General features: G+C 43.9%; 1 protein-coding gene across 2 annotated transcripts; it reads right to left on the bottom strand.

The window, feature by feature from the left end:
- TEX26 (testis expressed 26) lies at positions 3077-24847 on the bottom strand. Of its 2 annotated transcripts, XM_021065550.1 has the most exons (7): positions 24544-24847; positions 23794-23878; positions 18089-18254; positions 16735-16891; positions 9839-10015; positions 8955-9116; positions 3077-3671 (listed from the first exon to the last, which is right to left on the bottom strand). In XM_021065550.1, the coding sequence occupies exons 2-7, from the start codon at positions 23841-23843 to the stop codon at positions 3589-3591; spliced, it is 795 nt and encodes a 264-aa protein (XP_020921209.1). In that variant the 5' UTR covers positions 23844-23878; positions 24544-24847; the 3' UTR covers positions 3077-3588. The 2 variants fall into 2 exon arrangements, with proteins under 2 accessions (XP_020921209.1, XP_020921208.1); XM_021065549.1 differs by lacking the exon at positions 24544-24847 and having other exon boundaries at positions 23794-24037.

Raw genomic sequence — 27618 nt, 5'->3', positions numbered from 1 at the left:
CCCCTCCTCACACAGAGGTGACGGCCAGCTCAGGGTTTCCCACAGGCGGCAGCTTCGTAAGCAGGGAGCTCCCCCTCCCAGGCATGTCTCCCTAGGAGCAGAAAGAAGAGTAAGCCTCCGCATCCGCCCGCCGGAATATTAAAGGTCATAGAGAGCTCTGAACAGAGTTCGAGCGGGTACGAATCCACGTCTCAACTTCGCATTACTGCCTCACCCACGTGCCCTGAGGCAGCTTCTAGGGCCCGGCGGGCCAGCGGAGCGCATGCGCAGGCCGAGCTCCCCAGCAGCCGGAAGTCACATGGTCGGCGTGCCCTCCTCGAAGTACTGCTTCCGGAAAGAGCATGGATGAACCGTAAAACAACCAGTCCGAAGCCAAATGAAAAAGGAGTGGGAGGGAAGGATGACACAGGGGCATGAGGAAATTGGGGGGTGGGGTGGGGAATATGCGCTTTTCTCAATTTGATGGGTGATCTATAGATATATATGTGAATATATGTCATATTTATGTCAAATGGATCAAATTGTGCACTTTAAATATGTGCTGTTTATCGAACGTTGTCTATTCCTCAGTAGAGCTATTTTTAATATGAAAAGACCAGTTTTTGACCAAATAACTATTGCTGTGTACTTTAAAATTCCATAGCAGCCTTCTCGTGGCTCTGTCATATGTCTCTTCAGAGTTTATTGCAATCTCTTTCTGTGTTAGAATGCTATCGATTGCCAGTGGCGCAAGTCCAGCTCAATCCAGCTTTAGTCAGAGGAGAAATGAATTGGCTCCAGCGGCAGGGTGGAGCTGGACTCAGGCAGTCCAGTCTCATCAGGGCCACTGTGATTTTTTTGTGTGTGTATTTTCTTTTCAACTTTATTGCGGTCTTCGGTTTAAAGTGATTATTTTTCTACTCTTCCATTCGTGTAAGCATTTTTCTAAACAAAAGAGAACAAGTTTAAACCTATGTATAGAACAGTTTTTTTTCAAGGGGTTAAAAACAAGGAGCATGTTTCTAGAAAGCATAGAAGCCTGCTATATGGACTTTTTTGAATTGGATGAGTTTTGAAGGAGGCTAAAGAGAGAATCAAAAGAGCCATCAGGGGATACCACAAGTGCCAAAAAATTTCAGACTCATTATCTGGGTTGAAACAGTGCTCTCTTTGAAATATAATAATGGAGGTAGTAGTGCTACATAATTAACTCACGTCACATTGACTGATCTATCTGGTCTTGACAATCTGCTCTGAAAAAGGAACCATATTAAAGCACTCATTCATATCCTTTGGACATTAAAATAAGCAGCGCCCACTGGCCTCATGAGAACCTTTGAAGTGTTCAATGTTTACAATGCCTTCACCATTTGGCAGGTTTCAAAATTCAAAAGAACCACAACCATGCTTGCTTTCTTAAAAATCACTTTTTAAACGCTACACATTTGTCAGTGGTGATCAGGCTTAATATTTTTAAGAGGGAGGAGTTCCCATAGTGGTGCAGTGGAAACAGCTCTGATTAGGAATCATGAGGTTTCAGGTTCAATCCCTGGCCTTGCTCAGTGGGTTAAGGATCTGGTGTTGCCATGAGCTGGGGTGTAGGTTGCAGACTTGGCTTGGATCTGGCATTGCGTGGCTGTGGTGTAGGCTGGCAGCTATATCTCTGATTAGACCCCTAGCCTGGGAACCTCCATATACCTAGGGTGCGGCCCTAAAAAGACAAAAAAACAACAAAAAAAAGGAAAACATATTCTACCAAGCCTTTCATTTTGAGAATTCCAAAGAAGTCTCATCTGAATAAATACTGGGCCTGCATCAGCTAGCTATTGCTTTATTAATCTCAGTGGAAACAAAAGGCACTTATTTCTCACTTGCACTTTGTGGCTCACTAGGGTAGGTCATCTGGGGTGGCTGTATTTGTCCATTTGAGATGCTATAACAAAATACCATACACTGGATAGTTTATAAGCCATGAACTTTTCTCATGGTTCTGGAATTCCAAAGTCATGGCACCAATGGATCTGTTGTCCATTGAGAACTTTCTGGTTCAGACGGACATCTCTTCTGTGTCCACACATGGCAGAAGGGAGCTCTGTGGAGTCTCTCTCTCTCTTTTTTTTTTTTTTTTTTTTTTTGTCTTTTTGTTTTTTCTAGGATGGGAACTCCTGTGGGGTGTCTTTTATAAGGGCAGTAATCACAATCATAAGGGCTCTGCCTCATCACCTAAATCACCTCCAAAGGCCCGATCTCCTAATATCACCACCTTGGGGATTAGGATTTCAACCTATGAATTGGGGGGGGGGGGGACACAAACAGACCAGAGCAGTAACTCTCCTCCACATGCCTCTCATCCTCCTCCTGAGACCAGTGGGCTGCCCAGACTTATGTCTGCTAAGATCCCATTGACTAAAGCAAGTCACATGACCAAGCTCACCAGCAAAGGCTGGGGAAGTACTTCCATCTTCAGTAGGAGGGACTGCAAAGTTACACAGACAAGAGTGTGGAGAGATGAGGAATCGGGGATAGTAATTCCGTTTACCATGGTGCCTAAAGAAAAAGTCTTTCCAAGAATGCATCCCAACACTGTGTTTATAAGTACTATTTTTGGCTCTAGAATGGCAGTCACTTACCTGTTCTACACTTCTGTATGTAGGAAGGCTTTCTATTTCCAGCCAGATGGATGGGAACATTCATTCATAGGCTCTCTGCCTCAAGGCAATGGAGGCTTTTTTTTTTGGCTGTTCTGCCCTTAGAATACCAAAGCTGTCTCCAAAGAAATTTGGGGGAGGGTCAAATAAGTGAAGCAAGGGAATATTTTAGGGTGCTGAAGCTATTCTGTATGATACCATAATGATAGATATGACACTATGCTTTTGTCAAAACCCACAGAACTTTATAGCACAAAGAGTGAACTTTAATGTACATAAATTAAGAAAAATTTCACTTAAAAGATCAAGGATCCCATTGGGACTCCCAGGGTGTGGAGCCCTCTCCTCGTAGAGGAAGGTGGAAAGCTTAAGATGCAGCCACAACATGCCCTCAGTGATGAAAACACCAGCCCAATACATGTAGCAAAAATCCCAGAAGTACAAGGAGACATTGATAAAAACATTTTTATTGTGGAATGTTTTTAATATTATTGCCTCAGAATTTGACAGTTCAAATATACAATTAAAGCAATGATAGCAGGGACTTGAAAAATACAATAAACTATACATTTTTTCCTCTGATATTCATGTAATACACAAATTAATCTTATACTTGGTGTAGGTTGCCGATGCCGCTCAGCTTCCAAGTTGCTGTGGCTGTCGTGTAGATGGGCAGCTGCAGTTCTGAGTCGACCCCCAGCCTGGGAACTTCCATATGCTGCAGATGCGGCCCTAAAAAACAAAATAAAAAGGGGAAAAAACTTATTGGATACAGTTAAAGTTATGTTGGGGGTGGGCAGGTGATGGGTGGGAGGGGATGATTTGCAGCCTTAAACGATCCTATTGTTTAAAAAGAAAACAAAACAAAATTACACAAAGTCACGATGAAATTTTAGAACAATCCAGATCTTATTTTTCCTTGATTATTGAGAAAAATAAACCAGTTACCTTCAGATTTTCTTCATTTGCACTGTTTTCCTTGTTTATCCATCCCTTTGTCAACATCATAGTGAGAGCAAATAAAGCGATCAAGAATCTGTCTGTCTGAAAATTATGAAGAAAAACAGGATGAAAATTTCCAATTAACTACTTAAGTGCTAAATAGAGAAATTCTAGGAAGGAGGCAAAGGTCCAATAATAGTACTCTATACATGAATTCAATGAGGCCAAAATAATCATAGGATAGTACGTCTAATGGCTAAAAAGCACAATGCGTAATTATTGATTAAAAAGAGCAAACAATATTCCAGGGATCAGCAAGCCTTCCTAGAAAGAGCATGGATTTTGGAGTGAAATAGACTCAGGTTCCAATTCTGGGCTGGCAGGTGTATTTGTCATTTGTTTTCATTTCCTCATCTTTAAATACAGGTATTGGTGCTGACCTAGCACAGTTGTTGGAGTGAATAAGGAATGCTATGTGCAAAGCACCTAGACAGTGTTTGATCCATAAAAGACATCCAATAAATAGCATGGCCTTGCACTTACTGCAGGGTGATGCCAATGATAAAACGATAGAGATTATTGTTCCAAAAGTCTTAAAGAGGCCGGGGTTGTTTCTCTGCCCACCAAGATTGGCAGGCTTCATGATCTTTGAGTGATAACTGACCACAGGAAGGCCCTTCGACTTCCTGGCCTCCATTTCCTCCTCTGGAAATTGTAGGACTCTTGTCTTGTTCTGAACATCTATGGTTCCCTAATCTTAATGACATATTTTTAAATTGCACATGGAGAAGCTGTAAAAGCTTGGCACTCCTGGCAATTGCCATCTGTGCAGCCGAAGCTAAGAGAAAGGAAGAATGTGAGTGATACCATGTTATCCTGTTCACGATCCACCTTATCATGCCCAGTGTGATGAGTGCCAGCTGAGGACCAGGGACTGGGGGGAGGGGTGTGCTCCTGGTTTACTCTCCAATTATGTTTGCATTTGTTTGGTTTTGGGATGTCACATTTAAGTTTTAACCCCTTGCCCACCTTTCTGGTCTTTCCTGACCTCAGCATTTTTAAGATGAGGTAAACATTTCATAAAGTGAAATCTTTATTGAATCTTGCATGTACAGGTTGATGGGTTGACCCTTGCATACGTGTAATCCATGCCCATAAAACGACAGATTATTTCCACCGCCTCGCAAAGACCTATCATGCTCCTTCACAATCCCCCCTACCCCAGCACAGCCTCTGTTCTGAGTTCCTTCATTATAGAGAACTTTTGCCTGTTGGAGACTTCCAAATAAATGAAATCATGCAAAATGTATTTTTTTGTGTCTGGCTTCTTTCACTTAGCATAACATTTTTGAGGTTTATACATTTCGTTGAATACATCAATAATTCATTCTCTTTTTTTTTGCTGAATATACTGCAGTTTGTTTATCCACTCTCCTGCTGATGGAGATTTGGGTTGCATCCAGTTTGTGACTATTAAGAATAAAATAGGAGTTCCCTGGTGGCCTAATGGTTAATGGATCCAGTGTTGTCCAGTGCTGTGACTCAGGTCACTGCTGTGACACAGGTTCGATCCCTGGCCTAGGAACTTCTTCATGCCACTGTTGCAGGGGGAAAAAAAGAGTAAAATGGTAAAAACATTCTTGTACAAGTCCTCCTGTGGCCAGTATGTTTTCTTTTCTCTTGGGTAAATATTCAGAAAAGGAATTTTGGGGTCATGTAGTAGAATATATTTAACTTTACTAGAAATTGCCACATCTATTTCCAAAGTGATTGTTCTATTTGATACTCCCACCAGCAATGTACTGTCAGATTTGCTCTTTTCAAGTCTAAAATGTCTCTTTTAAATCTTATACCAAAGAGTTAATTTTAAATAAGCAAAAAAAGATTTTTTCTGATACCGAAGACGGGCATATAAGATGAATCAGGTTCAGCTTGAATTAATAAAAAAGATGAGGTTGTGTCAATTAATGTCAAATTAAATAATTGTTCAAAAAGGCTACCAGTTGTAATACAAGTGTCACTCATATTCTTCACATTTAAAGGCAGATTCATGCCCCCATGTTTTCGTTGACACTGTTTTCTCCACTTAGGAAAGGCCCTGCTTCTCCTCAGCATGCCCATTTGGCCTTGGCTCTTAAAGGAGCCTCCTCTGAGCAGGCTTCCCTAATCCCTGGCGGACACACAGGGTTGAGAGTACCCCTACGGGCTTCTAACATACCCAGAGACGACTGCTTTTTTTTATTTTTAAACTTTATTTATTTGTTTGTTCGTCTTTTTAGAGCTACACGTGTGGAATATGGAAGTACCCAGACTAGGGGGTCAAATCAGAGCTATAGCTGCTGGCCTATGCCACAGCCACAGCAACACCAGATCCGAGGCTTGTCTGTGACATACAGCGCAGCTCATGGCCACACAGGTTCCTTAACCCACTGAACGAGGCCAGGGATCGAACCTGCGTCCTCATGGATACTAGTCGGGTTCACCATCACTGAGCCACAATGGGAACTGCTCCAGAGACTACTTCTATTACAAGCTTATGACATTATAACTGCGTCTGTCTCCCACACCCAAAAATGAGCTCCCTGACAAGAAGGATGTTTTATTTATCTTGGTACCAAGTGAGCGTTATAGGTATTCAATCGATGAAATTTGTTGAAGGACTGAATAAACATCTTCTTAACAATAATGAATCATACCCGAGGAAGAAATACCCTATGGATAGCCATACTACTGGGAATTTTAGATGGAGGAAGAGATGGAGTAGTAGCTGAAACTTCTGGAAAACCAGATTTGATAATTTTACCCTTCAAGGGGGAATAGCTGTGGAGATGAGAGGCTTGAGCGATGGATGATAAGCCCAGAGAGGCTGCTGTTGGGTGGTGTGACTCACTTGGAGATAAAACCATTTTGAAAGCTTGAACGGAAAGACAACAAGTTCAATTTCCCCAACTGACAAATACAGAAACTCAATTCTAAACAGCCACACACAGAGTTACTGGAGACAAAGTGTTCGCTCTCAGCTACGCCTTCGTCCTTCTACAGCTTTATTTGTGACTCCCTGGAGCTTCCTCTACCCCCATTTGCCCTATCACCTTCCAGACCTGGACTTAGGCCATTATGCTGGTCCTTCCCCTCTCTCTTTCAAAAGGTACCTGTTCTGGGCTCCCGTACCGTGGAAGAGGAATAGCCCTGTAAAATAACGTAAACTGAGGTGATAATAATTCAGCCGACTGTATCAGCCAGGCTTTTCATTCCCTTGCATCCTCACTCAGCCTCCCCACAAATGCGCTCCGCTGAGGTTTTCACCAGCTGAAAAGTATTACAGATACTGGAAAGTGACACAAGGTTTCCCGCGTGAGAATTCAAGAGGACCCTCGCTCGTATTTGCTTGTCAGCCGGGAGCGTTGCTGGCACCATGAGCAGGTGATTCCAACCCGAAGCTGGGAAAGAGAAACTAAAATCCGCAGGAAGCAGATCCCACCAACGCCCAAGTCAGCATAAAATGGTGAGGCTCTGGGGTGAGAGCGGCTGGGTACCTGCCCAGGGCATCCTGAGGGAACCAGCGAAGCAGGGGAGCTCGGAAGAAACCAAAGCTCAGACTGGCCCTAAAGCGTCCTCGCTAGCTAACAGATCGTGTCGCACCTGTCAGGGACAGTGATATGAGGCGAGCAGCTTGCCCTAGGAATCTTGAGAGGGCAGATCCCAGGTGAGCTGAGGCTGCCAGAGCACCCTAAGAGGTCTTGGTGGGTGCACCGCTGAGGCTCAGATTGCAAATGACACACAGACAAGGGACGGAAGCCCGGCGGCCACCAGGGTGTTCCACGCAGGCGGAGGACGCACAGCTCCATCCGCGCTGCGAGTCCCTGGGCAGATGGGAGCATCTGCTTCGGCGAGGCAGAAATACTCTATAGGATCAGATGTGGCTCCTAAAGGTGGAAAGAGGACCTTACAAAATGCAGGCGACAGTTGGGTACGCGTCGGTCCGAGCCAGGCAAAGGGACGACGCAGGCTGGAGCATGCGCACAGTTGGCCCGCTCTGCCTCGTGAAGGACCAGAGCCACCGACCTCAGCGGGTTCCTTTCTCCAGTGTCAGACCCGCCCAGAGGCATCTGTTGAGCCGAGCGAGGCCCCCAGTGGAAACCACAGCCTTGTGCTTTAGAGTGAGGCAAAACGTCCGCGGCGTCAACCTCCTTGAAATCCAACATTCAAGCTCTCCTAAGGGCCTTCGGGCCATCAGCCCTGCGTCTGTGAGGGTGGAAAATACTCCTTTCTCTCAGCTCCCTGCACATCCCCTCCCTCCCCCCTTTCAGGTTCCCCTACAGTCGGATTTCAGGCTTGTGTGGGCAGGGGGTCCCGGTATAAAAGGGTTTTAGTGAGGGTTTCAGAGGAGCGACCTGGTCAGATTGTCTGGGGGCAGCAAGGGACAGAGGCTGGGGAGAGAGAAAGCGGGAGGGGAGACAGGGAGCTGTGGGTGGTTACTGGGCACCTGGGGTCCTCCTGGGCTGAGGCTGATGGCCAGGCATTAAAGTAGGTGGTGAGCCCCCCAGAGCATGGAGCACAAAGTGGGGTGGAAGGAATATCAGGGTCTCTATTTATATTGTCTTTTTACCCCTTTAGCATTTTGAATGTTTTATAATGTACAGAAAATACTAGTGGTCTACGAATAGATTTTGTATAAATAGATACACCTGCCTTAGGGCAGGTGCTAACAAAGGAGGAGCCATAGGGTGGGCGACAGCACCAGCACTGGGTGCTGAGAGGAGGCAGTGGGAAGAGTTGAATTTCCTCTCGTCCAAGTCTTGTGCTCTCTGAGTGGACATTTTACACACGTGCACACTGACCACCTGCGCCTGAGATGCTCCCAAGCAGATTCTAGACGCTGAACTGGGATAAATCTCTGTGCTGTGGAGTGACCCAACACCGTCCTGAATGACATCTGTCTTTGAGGATGAGACACACGGAGATTCTCACATACCCTCAAAAGCCTGTCACAAAAAGTACCACCAAACAGGAAATAAAGATTACAGAAAATAAACCCAAGCTGTGAGACAGTACCCATTGGAAAAATCAATTAACCATAAGAAAAAGAGAAACCATCCTGGAGCAATTCAGCCACAGCAAAGCAAAATCAGACATAAATGAAAAACTAGATGTTTCCTTTGTAATATGTGGGGGTATAGTCCTTGGGGCCTCTTTTAAGAAAAATTTATTTTCAATGGGTTGAAGTTTGCTCGAAACTATGGGATGTGTTTTGAGTGTGTATATGTATATATATAGTGAATATATAACTCCAGTGGCTAAAAGTTGGAATGATTTCTATTTGGCATAAAGCAATGTATTACGATCTGTAAGTGATTAAGTAGTACACTCAAGAGCTCATCTTACCTTTGTGGGAAACTCTCTGAAGGTACTCTGTGATTTGAGAGGGAGTAAATGAGTTCAAAACTGTTAAGAAATCCAGACAGGCTTTCCCGTAATCACTCTGGTATGTGGTCTGCTTCTTTGTGCGCTCTTGGTTCCTCATGTGGCTGTGCAGCACGGAAGGGACTGGAGGCACGAGGAAAGGGGGGAAAGGAAGATGTCACTGAGCAAAGACGTCCTGCCCTTGTTTGTGGGACGGGCCCCTGACAGCCCTGAACCCAACTTGGAGCTTAAGTAGCATCTCTAATGGTACTGGAAGGCGACTAGTCTGAAATACTACATGATCCCAACGCAACGTCATGGCAGGAACAACCATTATCTCAGGCTGACACCAAATTATCCTATTAACCAGAAACTTGGAGGTGGCTTGGTCAGGGAACTTTTAAAAACTTTTCTGCTGGAAACAACAGGAATTGAGATCATAAAAGAACACTCAAGTAGAATGGTGGCTAAATCTGAAGATGCCTGAAGGCTGTGCCACGTGGATATATTTCCAGGGCATAACTGACAAGTCTCATTTGATTTCCACCTAACTTTTCTTGGGATTGTTTTATAGCAACTAAATGCATCCTTTTATCTTATAAGGGGGAAATATTTCCCAATTCCAACCACTGTCCCTCCCGGGCAGAGGAAACACTCATTTCATGGCATAAGCAGTTGGTTCTAAGACTTCTGTACCCCCTGGGTTGGAGCCTGGGGGCCACAGAGTTCCAGTGTTGATTCGGTGCAGGAGTCACTGGCATTCTCCATGACTGTCATCAGAGTCACCTACCAGGGTCCTATGTGCTGAGGAATCTTGGAGCAGTAATGGTCTATGACGTTGTTTTAAAAGCTATAGGTGTACTTACCTAGACCCTTAGACGCAATGGGTAGGCTTGAATAGCATCCATATTTGAAACTAAAATCCTGAAGTTCAGGAATTTTAGCTGGAATTTGGTAATTTCGTCGAAATTCAGTGTCTGCAGGATGGGGAAGTAACTTTTTCCATTCCGAAAACATCTGAGAATGTTGCTTAATCTTCTGAGCTGGGGTGGGAGTACAAATGGAAGGCAATAATTACTCCTTGTAAGCTATGTCTAAGTGGCATCATGGTTTCATTCTCTTTTGCTTTGGGCAGTAGCTTCCACTTTACCACACTAAAACCTACTCTTCTTGCATTTAGAGGTATGGTCAATGTACTTTTTTATGAATATTTCAACCAAGAAATAATTTTCTGCTTTTTCAGGCACAGGAAGGATATGCTCAAAGATTAGAAATAGTTTCTAATGAGTATATTGTACATCAGTTAGGAGTGTTCTTTTGTTTCTGCCCCATGGACAGAAAAAGCCAGCCTCATTCCAGGAGTCCTGCCTAGTCCCTCGGGCAGGGGTGAGGGAGCAGAGTGAGAGATTTGAGACAGGTATGGCTGCCATATAAAACATAAGATGCCAGTTAAATTTGAATTTCAGATAAACAATGAATAATTGTCTAGTGTAAGCGTGTATACGTACTCGTTTTTCACCTATTCCATGTCATTATTCAAATGTAACTGGGCATCCTGTATTTTTATTTGCTAGATCAGGCAACCTTAGATGGGGCAGTGCATATCCTCCCCGTGGTCTGGAAAAGAACCACTCAAAGGAAAAGACGGAAGGTTTGATGGGAGGTTAGGCAACATCATTGTCATTTGCAGACGATAGCACTTTTAGTTTTGGAAATAACTCTGCTAGCAAATATCCATTAGACCTATCACTGAATAGCTCTGAAACACTGGCTAAAACCAGGCTCCACTAGATTAACTGAAGACAGAGTCACAAGTCATTTCACTTAGAATGAGTTCACCCCTAATGCTTGCTACGAAATGTTGATTCAGAGGCATATTGTACAACCCCAACTTTAATCAGGACAAAGATGTTAAAAACATGCCTGTCATGAGCAACGTCACCATAGTGCTAATTACTACCGACACTGACCTCGATTCTTCTTCCAAAGTCATTTTTCAATAGGTCTTTTCAAAATCAATTCAGATGTACGCTGCATAGCAAACAATATGTGATGTCATCTATTGGCACCCAAGAGCATTTTAATATTGATCTTTTAAAAAATGATCTCTGTCTGGGCCAGCACAGAGCGAAAGGGCTTCACTCCGTGCTGCCTCTTAATTTAGATGACTCAGGAAGAGGGACGTGGGTACTCAGAGGTCCCTGCAATGACCTCATAAACTACCCGAGGAGAAGGCAAGGTTATAGCGAGGGGAAAACACCAGGGCTCAAACATCAGGCTATTGCTTAAGATATTTTGGAAAGCTGTCAGGTGTTGTTCCTAGGAGCTGCATCAATAAACAAATTCCTGTTGAAATACTCCATGCAGATGCCTATCCTTCTCCCTGAGCCACCACTAAGGAGAAAGTGGTTTCGCTTCCTGTCTGTGTTTTGTGCCAAACTTAGAGATAATTAAAATATTGTCATACCTTTACAACCTCAAACTAGTGTGATTAGAAAGACAGATATGGGACCCACAGACAGCCTATGTGAGATCTTGCAACCATAACCTTGGAACTGTGGTTCTTTTTTCTTTTGGCCAGACCCACAGCATATGGAAGTTCCCGTGCCAGGGCATGAATCCAAGCTGCAGCTGTGACCTCTGCCACAGGTGCAGCAACACTGGATCCTTAAGCTGCTGCACCACACCAGGAACTCTTAGGAACTGTGGTTTTCACATGGAGTTAATGACCTAGGAAAGGTATTCTGAAATATACCAGCTAAACCTCCTCCCAGCCATTGAGAATTTCTAGATGAAGGACCCAGGCACTTGTACTGTGAACAAGCTTCCCAAATGCTTGAAAATCACTGACTCGGAGTTTTGGAGAAGGTGCTGCAGAAGCCCAGAGAGGGTGCAGTGGGCTCTGTTAGAGGCAGGGAAGGAAGACAAAAGTCAAAAGGCAGTCACACATACATACAAAAAAACCCCCACAAGAGTTCCCATCGTGGTGCAGTGGAAACAAATCCAACTAGGAACCATGAGGTTGTGGGTTCGATCCCTGGCCTTGCTCCATGGGTTAAGGATCCGGCATTGCCGTAAGCTGTGGTGTAGGTTGCAGATGAGACTTGGATCTGGCATTGCTGTGGCTGCAGCATAGGCCAGCAGCTATACCTCTGACTGGACCCCTAGCCTGGGAACCGCCATATGCCGTGGATGCAGCCCTAGAAAAGACAAAAAGACGAAAAAAAAAAAAAAGAAAAAAGAAAAGAAAGAAAGAAAAAAAAAAGGCAGTCACAGCAGAAGGTGTGTTTTGATGGTGGGTCAACACTGAAGCAAAGAGGCACATGTGTTCTTTAAACGTAGTCTAGTTGGCAGGAGCGTGAGGCATGCAGGGCGGGGAGGAGTAGCCAAAGGTGAAGAAGGAAAGTCAGGAACCAGGCTGTGAAGGGTCTTGAGGGGCTGGTCCAGGTGGACCCAGATGGACCAGCTTAGAAGTGGAGCAATTGGAGATGAAGATGCAGAAAAGACAAAGGTCAGGCTCTAGGTTTACTCTGAGTTCCCCTGAAGATAAAGATTAAGCCTTATTCGTCACTGGTCCTTAGTACATATCATCGTAGTAGACCTCATTATTTACTAAATTAATGCATGAACAAAAGAAAAAACAGGAACATAATTGCTATGTATTAGCAGTTAACCTGAATGATACTCTAATGACCACCTATGTGAGCTATGCTTAAAGCAACTCTTAGTTCTTTTCTTCTTTTTCTTTTTAGGGCCACACCTGCAGCATATGGAGGTTCCCAGGCTAGGGGTCAGCCTACGCCAGAGCCACAGCAAAGCGGGATCCCAGCCGCATCTGCGACTTACACCACAGCTCACGGCAATGCCGGATCCTTAACCCACTGAGCGAGGCTATGGATCGAACCTGCAATCTCGTGATCCTAGTCGGGTTTGTTAACTGCTAAGCCACAAAGCTAACTCCTCAACAAATTGTTTCATTGTCTTTTTAAACTTTCATGTTTTTTCTAAATGGCCATTCCTGCAGCATATGGAAGTTCCCAGGCTGGGGACTGAACCTGTGCCTCTGCAACAATCTGAGCTGCTGCATTCAGATTCTTAACCCATGGTACCACAGTGGGAACTCCTGCAATGTTTCATGTTAATGAGTTTCTATAGCAGTTTTAAGAGAAGTTCCTTATACAAAAGGACCTGAGCAACACCTGAAGTCCCCATAGTGGTACTGAAGTCTGGACAGAGAAGAAAACCTGACCCAAGGCTAACCAAACCTCCAAGACCTGGCATCCTCCTAGGAACCACCTCTGCCCCACGGGAGGTCAGCTCCCTCTGGTTTCTTTTCCACTTGATAAAGGTGATACCACAGCAGTTATAGCCTAGAGGGAGAAACTGGCCCTTTAAGATGAGATATGGCATCTGCAGAAAGGTCCCACCCTTTCTATATAATCTATAGCAAGGACTGTTCAAAACCACTAGGACCATGGGCACATAATCCATAGCCAAGTGAGAACCAGCTCTGCTGTCTTTATCTGATGTTCTAATTCGTCAAAGTCAAGTTCTCCAAGCCTGGATGTGAAAACAATCACCTTTTATTGCTTCTCACTCATTTGCCTTAATTAGATTAGGAGGATACAAAGAAAAGACACGGCCCTGTGCTTCGAAGGCTGAAGCTCTCAGAGAAACAGATACGGAAAGGATGATCACAGCATTAGCTGATAAATGCTGCAGAAGAAGAAAGGACAGAATCTACTAAAACATGGAAAGGCCACCGACCCAAACCTGGGGAGTCAGAGGAGACTCCTGAGACACAGACTAAAATTATGGACACACATAGGCTGAAAAAGGGAGGGAGAGGCCGTCCTTGGGGAGGAGGCAGCATGCTGAGGGCACGAAGCTGCAGGGGGCATGGTGAGCTGGCAACTGGTCTCGTAAAGTGTGTGGGGGCTGGTGAGGGAGGATGCTGGAGTGGTGGGCAAGGGCCAGTCAGACTGTACAATCTCAGCCTAAGGCATTAGCTTTTATGCTGAGGACCACGGCGGGGAGCGGGGCTGGTCACCGAAAGGCTTTAAGCTGAAAGGTGGGAAACTCACTACGGCTCTAATATGGGCAGTGGGCTGGAGGAGACAAAACTGGAGATGGGGGTGGATTAGAGGTCATCCAAGGGAGAGGCCATGGGAGGCTGAACGGAGGCCATGGCTGGGGAGGGAGAGGAGCAGATGGAGGAGAGAGATTTAGGAGGGAGTCTTGACAGGTCTCGGGTATTTATCCACACATGGGGAATGGTAATTTGTGCATGTTGAAAGGACAACTCTGATGGGAAGCTCAAAGACACCTTTTCAGCATGCTGACATTTCAGATGTTTCTCTGCAAGTGTGGAGGTCCTCTGACCTACCCATCTAGCTTTAGAGAGTGTGCTTTCCATACACCCTTTATCATTCAGCGAATATTGACATAGCAGCTCCTGTCCACCAGGACTAGACTACACACACACTGCACAAGGTCCTGACTGAATAAGGGCCTTTGGGGCACTTACTGGATAGTGGAGGAAGGAATTAAAAAAAAAAAAAAACCAGCAGAAAACAATCAGTAAACATATGCTCTCACAGGCAAGGTGACATTTAAGCTGGGGAGTGACAAGTGAAAGCACAGAAAGAGCTTTCAGGCAGCACAGATGAGCTGAGCACTGACTGAAGGTGGGATAAAGGTTGGCATCTTAAAGGAATCTTTTAAAGGCTCCTGTAGCTGGAGCCTGGGGAAGGAGAGGGAGGAGCGAGAAGGGAAGGTGAGGAGGTAAGCAAGGGCCAGGCCAGCCTTTAGGGGCCTTATGACTCCAGAGAAGGCCCTGCACTGTGGATGTCAGTCAAAGTGCAAGGAAAGCCAGAGGAAGGAAGCGACAGAGTGATATGACCCAATTTAGACACGTGAAGAACCTCTGGCCACCACACAATGATGGAAGGGCAGGAATCCTGGCTGTGACGCAAGAAGATCAGTACTGGGGAGGGAGAAGGTGATGACTTGGGACCCTCAGGAGACTTCTACTTGGTCCCCAAACCCTCAAAACCAGGGGTCTGATGAGGGAGGGGCTTGGGGAGGAGAGACGGAAACGCAGAAGACTTCAGGATGGTGGATAGTTGCTCTGTAAAGGAATCAGGAACCCTAAGGAACTCTGTTAGAGGGCAAAGAGGAAAAGACCAGAGGGAAGGAGACAAAGAGGTAGGGAAAACCGTGAGTGTGTGGTGTCTCAGAAGCTCAAAGGAAGTGTGTTTTCAGAAAGAGCAAGCGGCTCCCAGCGTTGAATGCTGCTAGGAAAAAAATCCACCTAGGGCTGTTGGGCACCTTGACAAGAGCAGTTCCGATGATGAGATGGGGGCAGAGAGCAGACTGGACGATTAAAAGTGGAGAGGTTGGCAGTGCTTTCCAAGTGCATGGTATCCACGCATATATGACTCCTCCCTCCCCACACTTGACGGGAATAATAGATTAGAGAGGTTAACACCTTTTTAGAACATGAAAACCACGTGGAGATGCGGCAACTGAATGATCAAAGTATAGGAAGCTGAAACTAAGGGTCTGGGGACAGGGATAACAAAAAGTGAGCTAATCCACACTACAGAATTCCAACAGGCTCCAACTTGGAGGTAACTGGTACAGTGGAAGACTGGTTGTGAGGCCTGGGGCTGAAAACAAGGGGCCTGGGAAAGAGCTTGGATACGATGTGGTTTGAGTTCCCTGGGTCACCATCTTAACCTCATGCAGTCACATGACTACCCCTTCCAAGCCAGAAGATTACCTGGTGCAAGACTGAACCAAAGAAGCCCTGGGTTCAGGGACACCAGGCACAGTAGAAGGTGGTGTACTGAGATCCTGGATCAGAAAAAAAGGGATTCAGTGTGCTCACCAGGCACACAGAAAACTAAAAGTCAATTATTAACTCTTGTTAAAAAAAAAACAAAAAAGGAAAAAAGAAAATGGAAAGGAAACGTAGCCATAAAATACCATCTGGCTCAGCAGTAAATGTTTACATAAATCTAATATATCATCATAATCATAATGTAAACACTAGCAATTGAATTAACCCAAAATTTGGAATATAATTATATTGAGAGAATGGATGGAGGGAGAGTGAGAAAGAATTAGAGGAGGGCTAAATCCTCAATTACCATAACAGGAAGTAAATAATACTGTCTGAAATTGATGAATCGAAGATAGCAGCTGAAGCATATTATTTTAAAATATGGAGCCTCACATAAGACAAAATGGTTGAAAGGATGGAAACTGATTGCCAGTGGGAGTAGGTCCGGGAGTGGAGAGAGGTGGGTCGAGGAACTGCTACTTCAGTGTGAGCCTTTAGGCAACGATTGGATTTAACTATAGGCACATATTAGGTTAATAAAAGTAATTTTAATTTAAGTAATTAAAAAATAGTAAACAAGCAGTTCAGAGTCGAAAGTAGCATGTGTAACTCGACCCTGTCATCTTCTCCTGGCTCATCTGTCCTTGTCCTTTGGATCCAGGAAGCCTTTCCTGACCTCCTCCCCACATCAGACTGGATCTCCTACTGTGTGCCCACAGCTCCCTGCGCTTCCCACAGTGTGCACCTTTTTCCAGGTGCTAAGTAGGTCAGTTACTGTTTCCTAAGACGTCTTTTTCCATGTCTCTCTGTCTCTCCTGTGAGTTCCTTGAGGGAACAGACTGCTTCTGTGTTGCTCACCACTGAGGCTCGGACACCTAACACATTATCAGGGAAAGAAGAAAAATAAATGTTTACCTGTCGTTCTGTCCACAAAGTCTCTTCTTGTCTGGGAAGTAAACTGATCTGATATTGCCTTCCTAACCTCGTCCATTGAAGCAGCGATTTTCCAAGGGAAGTAGCTCTTCACTGATGCTGTGGGTGGACCTTGAGGTAGTGTCCAGACAAAGAGGTCCTATCAAGACAAACACAATTTTCAAGAAAACCCATGTGGGTTCATGTCATGGAAGACCGAACATGTGTGTTTGTGTGTACGTATTCTTCTGAGTCCTTTACACCCAGCTGCCACATTGACGTTGCAGGGTATACAGGGAGCTGTCTGCTCACCCAGTTGTAACATGGTACATTGTGATTTCTTTGGCTTTTCATGTTGAAGACAAGAAAATGTGACTGGAAGAAGCGGTCCTATTTTGAATATATTTTGTAGGTAAATAAGGTTTCCTGGTGCATAGAATGTGGGGTGTGAAACAAAGAGATGGGCCACGCATGACTCCAGGGATTGAGTTCCAAACAGGTGGAAGGATGGAGTGGCCATGAACTGAAATGCGGAATGGTTTAGACTTAAGAGGACACTCAGGCATTCAGATTGTGGGAATGTGATGTTTGAGCAAACTTCCAATAGGAGCTCTTAAGAAGGTTGTTGAATAAACAAATCTGAGTTGAGGGGAGTGAACCAGGCTGAAGAAAATTTTGGAAGTCATGTCTTATAGTTGAAATAAAATACGACTGGATGAGATCACCAAGCTAGAAACTAGAAGAGCCTTGAGGATTAAACCATTAAGAGGTCAACGATAAGTGGGAGAAGCGGCAAAAGAGACTGAGAGGGAGTGGGCAGTTCTGAAGGAGAAATTCCAAGACAATGTGTTGTACTAGAAGCCAAGTGAGAAAGCGAAGGAGAAAGGACTCCTCATTGTGTGAAATGCTGGTGACAGGTCAGGGGAGATGAGGATAGAGATCTGGCCATTGGATTTAGCAGAGTGGATTTCACTGATGACCCTTAAAAGGGCAGTTTTGGTAGATTGTAGGGAGGAATGCCAGATTCACGTGAGATGGAGGGCTTCTTGGAAACATGGCAGGAAATGTACAAGAATGGCTGGCAATAAATACTGTGTGCCTGAATGAATGAGTAAAAGGTAGAACATAGAACCATTCACTGCTTGAAGGCTTTGCCCTGCAGTCACTGCTAAGCCCAAGTAAACTGGTTTTCTCCAAGACACTGAGTGGAAATTGCCCTGAGAAGGTGAGGGAAAAAATAGTCTAAGAAGGACCATAGCTGTAGATGATGAAAGCTCTTTGGGATATATCCAAACTCTCACTCTTAAGGATGACCAACACCATTTTAAATTCAAAGGGCATACAACTATTATCTTACTTGACTGGGGTGAAATTTCTGCCTCTTGACTCCTCTTGAAGTCCCAGTGTTGACTGAATCTTCTTTCGAATATGCTTTCCAAACATACTCATCGTTGTACTGTGTCTGATTGGGAATGGGATCACTAAGTGAGTATGCATATCCAAATCTTCTGGTACTTTTTTGACTGTAAGAAAAGAGTGGAAACTAGAATAAGGGTTTTAAATACCCAGTCTCACAACAGTATATATTGTACACATGGTTGGCTTAAGACCTGATATCAGAAAATAATTTAATTTCCAGATTTTCCCAAAGAGAAACAATCCTATACCTTAGGATGGTCCTTAACAAACATAGAGGATGGAGTTCCCATTGTGGCACAGTGGAAATGAATCCTATTAGTATCCATGAGGATGTGGGTTCGATCCCTGGCTTTGCTTAGTGGGTCAGGGATCCGGTGTTGCCGTGAGCTGTGGTGTAAGTCGCAGACTCAGCTCGGATCTGGTGCTGCTGTGGCTATGGGGTAGGCTGGCAGCTGTGCTCCAATTAGACCCCTAGCCTGGGAACTTCCATATGCTGTGAGTGCAGCCCTAAAAAGAAAAAAAAAAAAAAAGGAGGGGAGTCCAAATACGAAGTTTAAAGGAATCATTTGAAATTCATTAATTTTTTAAATTAATTTTTTTAAAGAGCTGAGTACTCTTCTGTATAAACAGTACTTCAGTGTAACCAAATACTTGGTGAAAAATAAATATTCCAGTCAATAAAAGGAAGAAATACAAGAATTGGGATACCATTGGTTTGCAAGTCCCTAATGAAATAATGCATCTAGGCTGTGATCAGCACTTGGCACTCTGAATACACATGCACACCACCACCTATAAATATTGTTGTCAAAATATCCAACCCGAATCAGATGAAATCTTTGGAATATCACACTATAGGAAATACATGAAAAAAAAGGATATTTTTTAATGACATGATTGGGTTGGAATCAGAAAAATCCAGAACCACAGTCTGTTTCTTCAAAAAAGAAATTCTTGGGAGAAAAGTGGAAGAACCTGTAGATTAAATGAAGTAAGAGAATGCAAAGCATAGATCTTGTCTGGATTCAATTTCTAACCAACTGTTTACTTTTTTTAAAAAAACATGAGACTGGAGTTCCCACTGTGACGCAGTGGGATAGGTGGCATCTTGGAAGCACTGGGACACAGGTTTGATCCCTGGCCTGGCACAGTGGGTTAAGGAACCAGTGTTGCCACAGCTGCGGCTTAGGTTGCAACTGTGGATTGGATCCGATCCTTGGCCCAGGAACTCCATGTGCCACTTGGCAGCCAAAAAAGAAAAAACAAACAACCAAAAAAAAAAAAAAACGAGACAATTGGAGGAAATTTGATTGCTGATTGGCTATTGGATATTAAGCAATTGCTTTTTTAGATGAGATAATGGTATTGTTATATATTTTTAAAGAGTGCTTATCTTTCAGAGATACATAAAAACATATTTAGAATTGACACGATATAATGTTGACTTTGCTTCAACATTATCCAGTGGGAAGGCTGGGTAGAGGATGTACATTAAAAAATGTCCATGTGTTGTTGATTACTGTAGCTGGATAATAGCTTGAAATTTATTACATATTCTTTTGCGTATGTCTAAATATTTCACATTGACCTTTTTTAAAAAGGGGGAAGGAGCAAGGTTAGATTCAGGTTATGTCTGTAAGAAACCAAACATCTGGAATGTGGGATACTTCTGGATGCTGGACTCTTTCACTTGTTCAGATGTGCAGATTCAAGTAAGACAGTGGCCGTCAATCAAAGTGAAGTCATCAAAGGTGCACGAAGATTTTCCAAAGGGAACAAAGTACAAACTGCTTTAAAAGAACTGATTTTCACATTTGCATTTCTCAGAATACGCTTTCCTAACGTGTGTGTTTGCCGGGAACAAACCTGCACATCTGTATGGGTCTTTTCCTTCCCTCATCCCTTTCGCCCTTTCTTATAAGGTGCATTACACCCCGGGGCCGAAGTCTCCCACAGTGAGAAGGGTGCCTGAGGAAGGGAAACTTTGTTACGGTGATTCAGGGCACGCCCTGGTAACCCCAATTCCATGCACTTGCCTAGGGCTTGCGATTCCAGGTCAGGAGTGAAAGGCGGGGCTATAAGCAGAGCACTTGGCCTGTGTGGGGATATTCTGAACAGAGGTATACTGCAGAGTAAGGACGAGTTAATCCTCCTCTGTTAGGAAACGTTCATCCCTCTTTAAAGAGAGCAGAGAATATAGATGCTTAGCATGGCTCTTTCCCCCACATATTTAAAGGAAAGCATTTTTCCAGCTTTTAAAAGGTCCCTAGGACGTGTCCTTAACTGGAAAGAAGAGCATCTCTTTGTAGATGAAGCAGTAGAGGCTGAATGCTGGCTCTTCAGTGTGCCTGGCATCTCTCTGAGACTATCAGAATTTTAAAGATTTACTGGATAAAACTGGTACTTAAAAAATCTTGTGATCTTTCTTCAGATTTCTATATTTATCATTCAATAAAGTATTTAAATTTTTTTTTAATTGTCGTACCCGCAGTATATGGAAGTTCCTGGGCCAGGGACTGAATCTAAACCACAGCTGCAGCAATGCTGGATCCTTTAACCCAATGTACTGGGCCAGGAATGTACTGGGCCAATGTACTGGGCCACACCTCCACAGTGACCTGAGCTGTTGCAGTTGGATTTTTAACCCACTATGCCATAGTAGGAACTCTTAAATCTAATTTTTAATTTTTAACCCAAACAAATTATGAAATATTTACTTCAATACAGCCAGTCCTCCTTTTATTTTATGATATAAACTATTTGACAATACATCAAAGCATATGCTGACTTGTCAGACTATTATTTTTGACTATATATAACTTTCTCTTTCACTAAATGCATTGTAAATGTTTGATTTGATGTCTAAAATAACCAGTGGAATTGTTTCTGATTTTTATGCATGGTATTATTTAAATATTCCCCAAAGTCAAGCACCAGAGTTCTACACACATGAGAACATACTGAAATAAGGAACCTCATTTTTTCAAATTATACTCCTCACTTCATAGATAACTTACATTTTTAGCTACATATTTCATTGCATAATTTTTATTACTTGGAATAATTAATCATATTAGACCTGAATCTTTTTACTCTTCCCCTAACTTTTAATAATCTTCCCAAAAATATGTTTTTCACAATTTAATATGTTTTTCAAAATTACATATTATGAAAATATGTAATTTTCATAATATTCGTCAAGGCATGTATTAATGCACTAACATTTATTTGAACTGGAAGTATAGTCAGATTTTATTTTGACAGGAAGTAAACCTAATTTCACTTGTTGGTTGGACAAGCTAGGCAAACATGGCCTAATCTGTATGAGTTAAATCCTTAGCTCAAAGATTTTGATAAAAATATATTTAAAGTATGTAATGACAAAAGCATTTGTATAATAAGATGATTGTATTGGTAAACATTTATTGAAATTAATATTCCTATTTTCCAAGTCCTTTTTGAGTAAATGGTATTAAACAAGTTTCTTCCAAGTGAAGGAGTAACAGATGTAATTTAACAGTCATTTGTGAAGACGTGTCTTTTTGGTATACGTCTCAGAAAATGTGATATGGAATGACTCAATAACTGGATGACAAATCATCTAATTATTTGCTTTCAGTAAACTTGAAGGAGCACCCAACCAAGCTGTCAGCCGATCAATCACTAAAAATCGTCTTGTGATTTTTGGCACATAACTCAAAAAGAGTTCAGAGTACTGAACGACAATGCAACACTAAAACTCCTTTCATTCACATCTACTTAATTATGCGAACAAGGTTTCTCAACAATAGCGCTTATAAATTGGAAAAAAAAAAAGCAGCAGGAAAAATTGATGCTGAATGCGGTTTCATTCCAGAAATAATAACGCTCGAATCCTGAGACATAAGGTAATTGAAAACAAAAGAGCCCCGTTTATCTCATTTAGATGCAATTCCAAAAAATTTACTTTTGGTGTTTAGTAATTACTAACATTTGTTATGTATAAATTGCTTTGAGCAATTCCGTACTAAAAATAATTGCGATAACTCAATACTTAGGGTCAGATAACATGTTTAAAAATTAATTTCAATTAATATACTGAAATAGTTGCAAAGAGGTATAATGGAGTGATCAATAAGTTGCTTTCAAACACAAAACATATTAGAGCAGGGTAAAATCTATGGAGGAAGTAGAGTGGGAGTAAGAGGTCAAGAAGGAAAGAGAATGAAATAATTGCCTCTTAAAGGAGAGCTTGTTTCTATATATTTTTTAAAGTATCAGAGTGTACCCATTGGCTAAGGTGGTTAGATTACCCACTAGTTCTTGTTAAGGAAATGATTTGATGCTTTTGTTTTAAAATGTCGATACTGGGGATGGGTTGGAAGGTTTATCTTTTACAACCATTTTAATTTATGGTAACAACTTTTCTGTGAGCTTAAAAAATATGCGAATTGGAAGATCACTGACCTAGACTCTGTAACTACCCATTTGGTTGTGGCTTTCACCCAAACTTTTCTTCTTCAGACAACTGTCCTTGACTGGGGAGCTGGTGTAATTGTTACTGTCAGATGCTAAATCTCCTGGTGAGGGGACATAATATGACTCAGCGGGATAGCCAGGAACTCGGAAATCAGGAGTCCCACAGCCCTACACTTTTTGGAAGTCTGTCATTTATTAGGCTGGGGAAAAAAGAATGAAAAAACTGGGGGTGACTTCTTCGTACTAGTCACTGGACTGGTGCTTTCATTTTGTCCGCAAGAACCACCTCAGGCAGGATCATCCTTCCAGCCTAAGGTGGTTGTTCAGAGGACAAAATACATTGCCAACTGTCTAACCGAGTCATGGATGGCTTGCTACTCACTTAAGAGGGCACAGAGAATAAGGGTTAGAGCCGGAGGCTGAGGCTGGAGCCCAATTCTGCCTGCCACCACCACCGTGATCTTGTCAATACTCTGCCTTCTCAACAACGTGAACTTTTAAGGTGGAAAGATCCTCTCTATTGGAAGCAATTTACAGCGTAAACAGGAGCAGTCGAAGGTCCTGCATGCTGATTTCCCACCTACCCCCAGTGCAATGAAAGATGGCAGGGCTTTCCCAGCCCCACCCTATCTCACCTACCAACGAGCTCAGAGAGGCAGCTGATGGAGAGAAATTCCCATCACCCTCAGCTCAGGTCAAATTGGAGGAGAAGTTGCAAGCCAACCAACGTGGCTTTAGGAAGCAAGAAGAGGAGGGGAGAAGGTAAGAGTAAGGGAACTGTGGTCTTGTTCTAGCTTCCAAGACTAGTATTGGGTGGAAGTGCTAACAATTATTCACTTATCCATTCATTCGGCTGTCACTGCCTGCCTACTATATACCAGGCAGTGGACTCAATTCATGCTCCATGTTTAGGTAGCACAATTCTATCAGCTATATACTGGCATGATACACGGTGGCTTTACAAAGGATCCATGTGTTAATTTTCTTAATTTTCCAGGGATGCTGTTTGAAGGGGGAAAGCCCCTGTGATGCCTGGAGGAGACCTGTCCGTGCAGTGGGTCTTGTCTGAGTACATTTTCTAGAAGCCTTCTCTGATGACTCTCTTTGGGTTTTGGATTCTGAATAACTGAAGACAGGGGAACAAACTGAAGTACGTCTATTGCTCTGATTCAAATAGGGATATACCGAATTAAAGCAGGCACCTCTCCCATCTTGGGTGTGAAGGCGGTCCTCATCGTGGTGGCGTAAGAATCCCAACTGATACCACCTGCTAGAACACAATACAAACAGTTTGACGTGTGGCCAACCAGCATATTTTGACCAAGTGTTGTTTCTAATAATTAGAATAATTTTGTAAGAGACAAACATTTTTTGGGGGGGAGTTCTATGCATTTTATTTTTTTCCCTTGTTTTTGTTACTCAAATGAATTTATCACATCTGTAGTTGTATAATGATCATCACAATCCAGTTTCACAGGATTTCCATCCCATAACCCAAGCACATCCCCCTACCCCCCAAACTGTCTCCTCCGGAGACCATAAGTTTTTCAATGTCTGTGAGTCAGCATCTGTTCTGCAAAGAAGTTCAGTCTGTCCTTTTTTCAGATTCCTCATGTCAGTGAAAGCATTTGATGTTGGTGTCTCATTGTATGGCTGACTTCACTTAGCATAATAATTTCTAGGTCCATCCATGCTGCATTTTTAGCAACATGGAGACAAACATTTTGGATGGTAATTTAGTCTAAAGGAAGATCCACTTGTGACCTCTATGAGGGAAGAGGGAAGGCTCAATTTGACTATCTGAGTTTCCCCCTAAATAAAAAAATAGACCTATTGTTTGGAGAATTCACATATGTTATTTTGAAGAATTCAAGCAATACAGAAAAATGTAAAGAAGATAGTTCATTTGAAACTCTCTCATCTTAAGACACTCACCATGGCTGTTTCAGTGCCTGGCTTTTCATGCATCATACTAGATACACCTGTAAAGGCATGAACTGATTTTACACCATGGGGGGCATCGTTTTACACGTCAGGTTCTCCCCCAGACCCCTCCTTTTTCGCTCCTTCCCGTCTCGGCTTGTCATCACACTCATCCCGCCCTTCCTCCCAGGTAGCCCATGCTAGCAACTAACTGTGCCTTTTTCTTTCCAGACTTTTTTTTGTTTGTTTGTTTGTTTTTGTCTTTTTGCCTTTTCTAGGGCCACTCCAGCAGCATATGGAGGTTCCCAGACTAGGGGTCAAATCGGAGCTGTAGCCGCTGGCCTACGCCAGAGCCACAGCAACTCGGGATCCAAGCAGCGTCTGCAACCTACACCACAGCTCACGGCAATGCTGGATCCTTAACCCACTGAGCAAGGCCAGGGATCGAACTCACAACCTCATGGTTCCTAGTCGGATTTGTTAACCACTGAGCCACAACGGGAACTCCTCTTTCCAGACTTTTATACGTGCTGATATAATCATATACAGATTGATATATACATATATAAATATATTAACATATTGGGTTTTAGTCCTTATCATTTTTTTTTTTTTTGGACAAAAAGGGCTCCCATTACACGTGTCCTTCACGTGTTATATGGGAAACCCCTCTGACTTGCCTGGTGTGGCTGCTAATTCATTCTTTGTGATGACTGTGCTGGATTCTTCGATATAGACGTTCCCTAAAGCTGTGACAGTAGGTGAGTTCAGCAGGAGAGGAGGTGTCATTAGAGGAGGTGATTCCAAAGGCTAAAGTCCAAACCCTCCCAGTGTCAAAAGGTTGGGGAGACGAGGAGGAGCAGGTGAAGAGGCTGAGCAGAGCAGTCAGTGAGGTGAGTGGAGGCCCAGGAGGCCTGGAGTCCTGACAGCCGTAGGAAGAACGTGTTTCCAGGGGCAGGGAGGGACCAGCTACAAGGGCAAATAGGCCCAGGAGGGTGAGGCCGGAGAGGTCACTGTTGGGCAAACAGGAGAATGGCTCTGCCCCAGCCTCCCACTGTCAACGACTACCACCAAATTACTTGGAAATCTATTTTTAAAATGTAATTCAGTCCTTCTCTCCTTCATATCTGCGCAGTTACCTGTGGCTTCTTACATTTCACCAGCACCTGCGTGGAAAGGATCCTTCAATATTTAAAAGATGCTAGCTGGGGTCCAGCACCTCAATTCCCACACAGTGCAGCCACCTTAAGGCCTGGATCTGTTCCTAGTCACGCATCCTAAGTACAGTTGCTGTAAAGCACCTTTCTCAAAGGTGTCTTCAATTTCCAAACTGTCTTAAAGTCTAGATGTCACCGCCTATATACAAAGCCCTGAAGAAGCATTTAGTTTTTGCCATTTAGTGCATCTATAACTATGCACCTGCTGCCTTCGCCCTGGTTGAGCTTCACCTCCGCCTGGAGGCTTCTTGCTCAGTGTAACTTAAGCCTTAGCCCCTGCCTGTCACACTCTGTCCCTCTGCTCCCAGACGGCTGTGTGGTGTCTATGCTCAGATTCCATTATGCTAGAAATGACATCATCCTTTGATTCACCTGCTTTAGAGGGAATCTCTGTAGACATTAAGCATTCTCTTCCGATCGCTGAATTCAGTGTTCTTTGTTAAGAGAATTTCAAGTAGGGACAAGTAGGTGGGGAGAAACCGTGAGGTGGTGTGGCTTTTAAAAGCAGCCGTCACTTAACATGATCCGAAACTCTAAGCTCGACCCTTAGAAGGATCAGGAGGGATCCTCTGCACAGAGACCTTCTTTTTCCTAAGCAGGCAACACCAGCCTGGGCCCAATCACTCTTTGTAAGATGCAGGGAAGGATCTGAGAGAGGAACATCCTGGATTATCAGCTGGGCCCTAAATGCAATTTCAACATCCTCATAGGAGAGCGGCAGAGAGAGATCAACCACAGAAGTGAAGGCCATGTGACCACGGAAGCCGAGACTGGAGTGATGGGGCTGCAGGCCCAGGATGCCAAAGGCCTCCAGGAGCCGGAAGACGCAGGAAGGATTCTCCCTGAGAACCGTCCTCAGGAGTGCAGCCGTGCCAATCCCTTGATTTGGGGCTTCTGGCCTCCACCATGTGAGAAAATAAATTTCTGCTGTTTTTTCAGCCACCAGTTTGTGGTAATTTACGGCAGCCCTTGGAACGAAGACAGCACTTAAGAGCCTAGTCGATAGCACTAGTTCGATAGCAATTAGCTCATGGTCGTCATCGTCAACCTCGTCCTATTTTGAGACCAAAGCTGGGCAGTGAGCCATCAGGCCTCCCCTTTGGAGGGTGACCCTTCCAGCGGCGGAGGATGGAGCAGCAGCGTGGCTACTGGAGACTCGAGGCTGGGATGAGAAGGGGCAGCCGCCACCCCCACCAGCGGAGGAGGAGCTTGGAGGCAGAATCAGTGAGACTTGGTGGTCAAACTGGGGTGTCAGCGAAGCTGCCCTTCCTTCTCCTCTGAGCAGCTGGGACCCTCCTTGCACAGTTTCTAAAGTCTAGGAGACCAAGGAGTGCAATTTTGCATATGCGGAGCTTGAAGACGTCCTGTGACTTCCAAATGCAGACAGATGGATATTCTGGTCTCAGATTTAGGAGCATCTGAGTTAAAGACTAGTGACGCATTGACTGGCACCTTTATGTAGCCTTGAAGCAGGAGATGGCCACTGACTTCAAGGATATAAACCAAAAAGGATAAAGAGCAGAGGATCTCAACATCTCCAGACAAGAGTGGGGAGAGCAGAGAGTGAAAGAAACTGAGACAGGGCGTCTAGAAAGGAGAAGGAGATTGAAGGGGAGTAAAGAGGGGGGCCTGGGGAGAAGCCTCTCCCTCCCCGCCTCTCCTCTTCACCTTGACACTGAAGAGAAACTTGGTCATAAGGATTTTTGTATTGAGGATTTTCATTCGCTCTTCTTAATTTACAAAGGGGCGAATGGGAGAAGAGTACCCATTCCTTTCATTCTCTTGGGACTACACTTCTAGAGAATTTGCAGTTGAACAGCCCCCACTGCTCTGTAGCCGCCAGGGAACCACAACTTCCCAGCTAGAGGGC

The sequence above is a fragment of the Sus scrofa genome, chromosome 11 (assembly GCF_000003025.6).
Source record: "Sus scrofa isolate TJ Tabasco breed Duroc chromosome 11, Sscrofa11.1, whole genome shotgun sequence".
In the NCBI taxonomy this organism is placed as follows: Eukaryota; Metazoa; Chordata; class Mammalia; order Artiodactyla; family Suidae; genus Sus; species Sus scrofa.
This window is presented reverse-complemented; position numbering and strand designations above follow the sequence as displayed.

Excerpts from the sequence above, each read along its gene's own strand:
- TEX26 (XM_021065549.1), bottom strand. The coding sequence starts at position 23,921 with ATGCTGGTTGGCCACACGTCAAACTGTTTGTATTGTGTTCTAGCAGGT. Across the intron at positions 10,016-16,734 it reads CTTTGTGGACAGAACGACAG|CTCAGAAGATTAAGCAACAT; the intron begins GTAAACATTTAT and ends CTCCCACCCCAG. Across the intron at positions 9,117-9,838 it reads CATTGCGTCTAAGGGTCTAG|TCCCTTCCGTGCTGCACAGC; the intron begins GTAAGTACACCT and ends TCGTGCCTCCAG.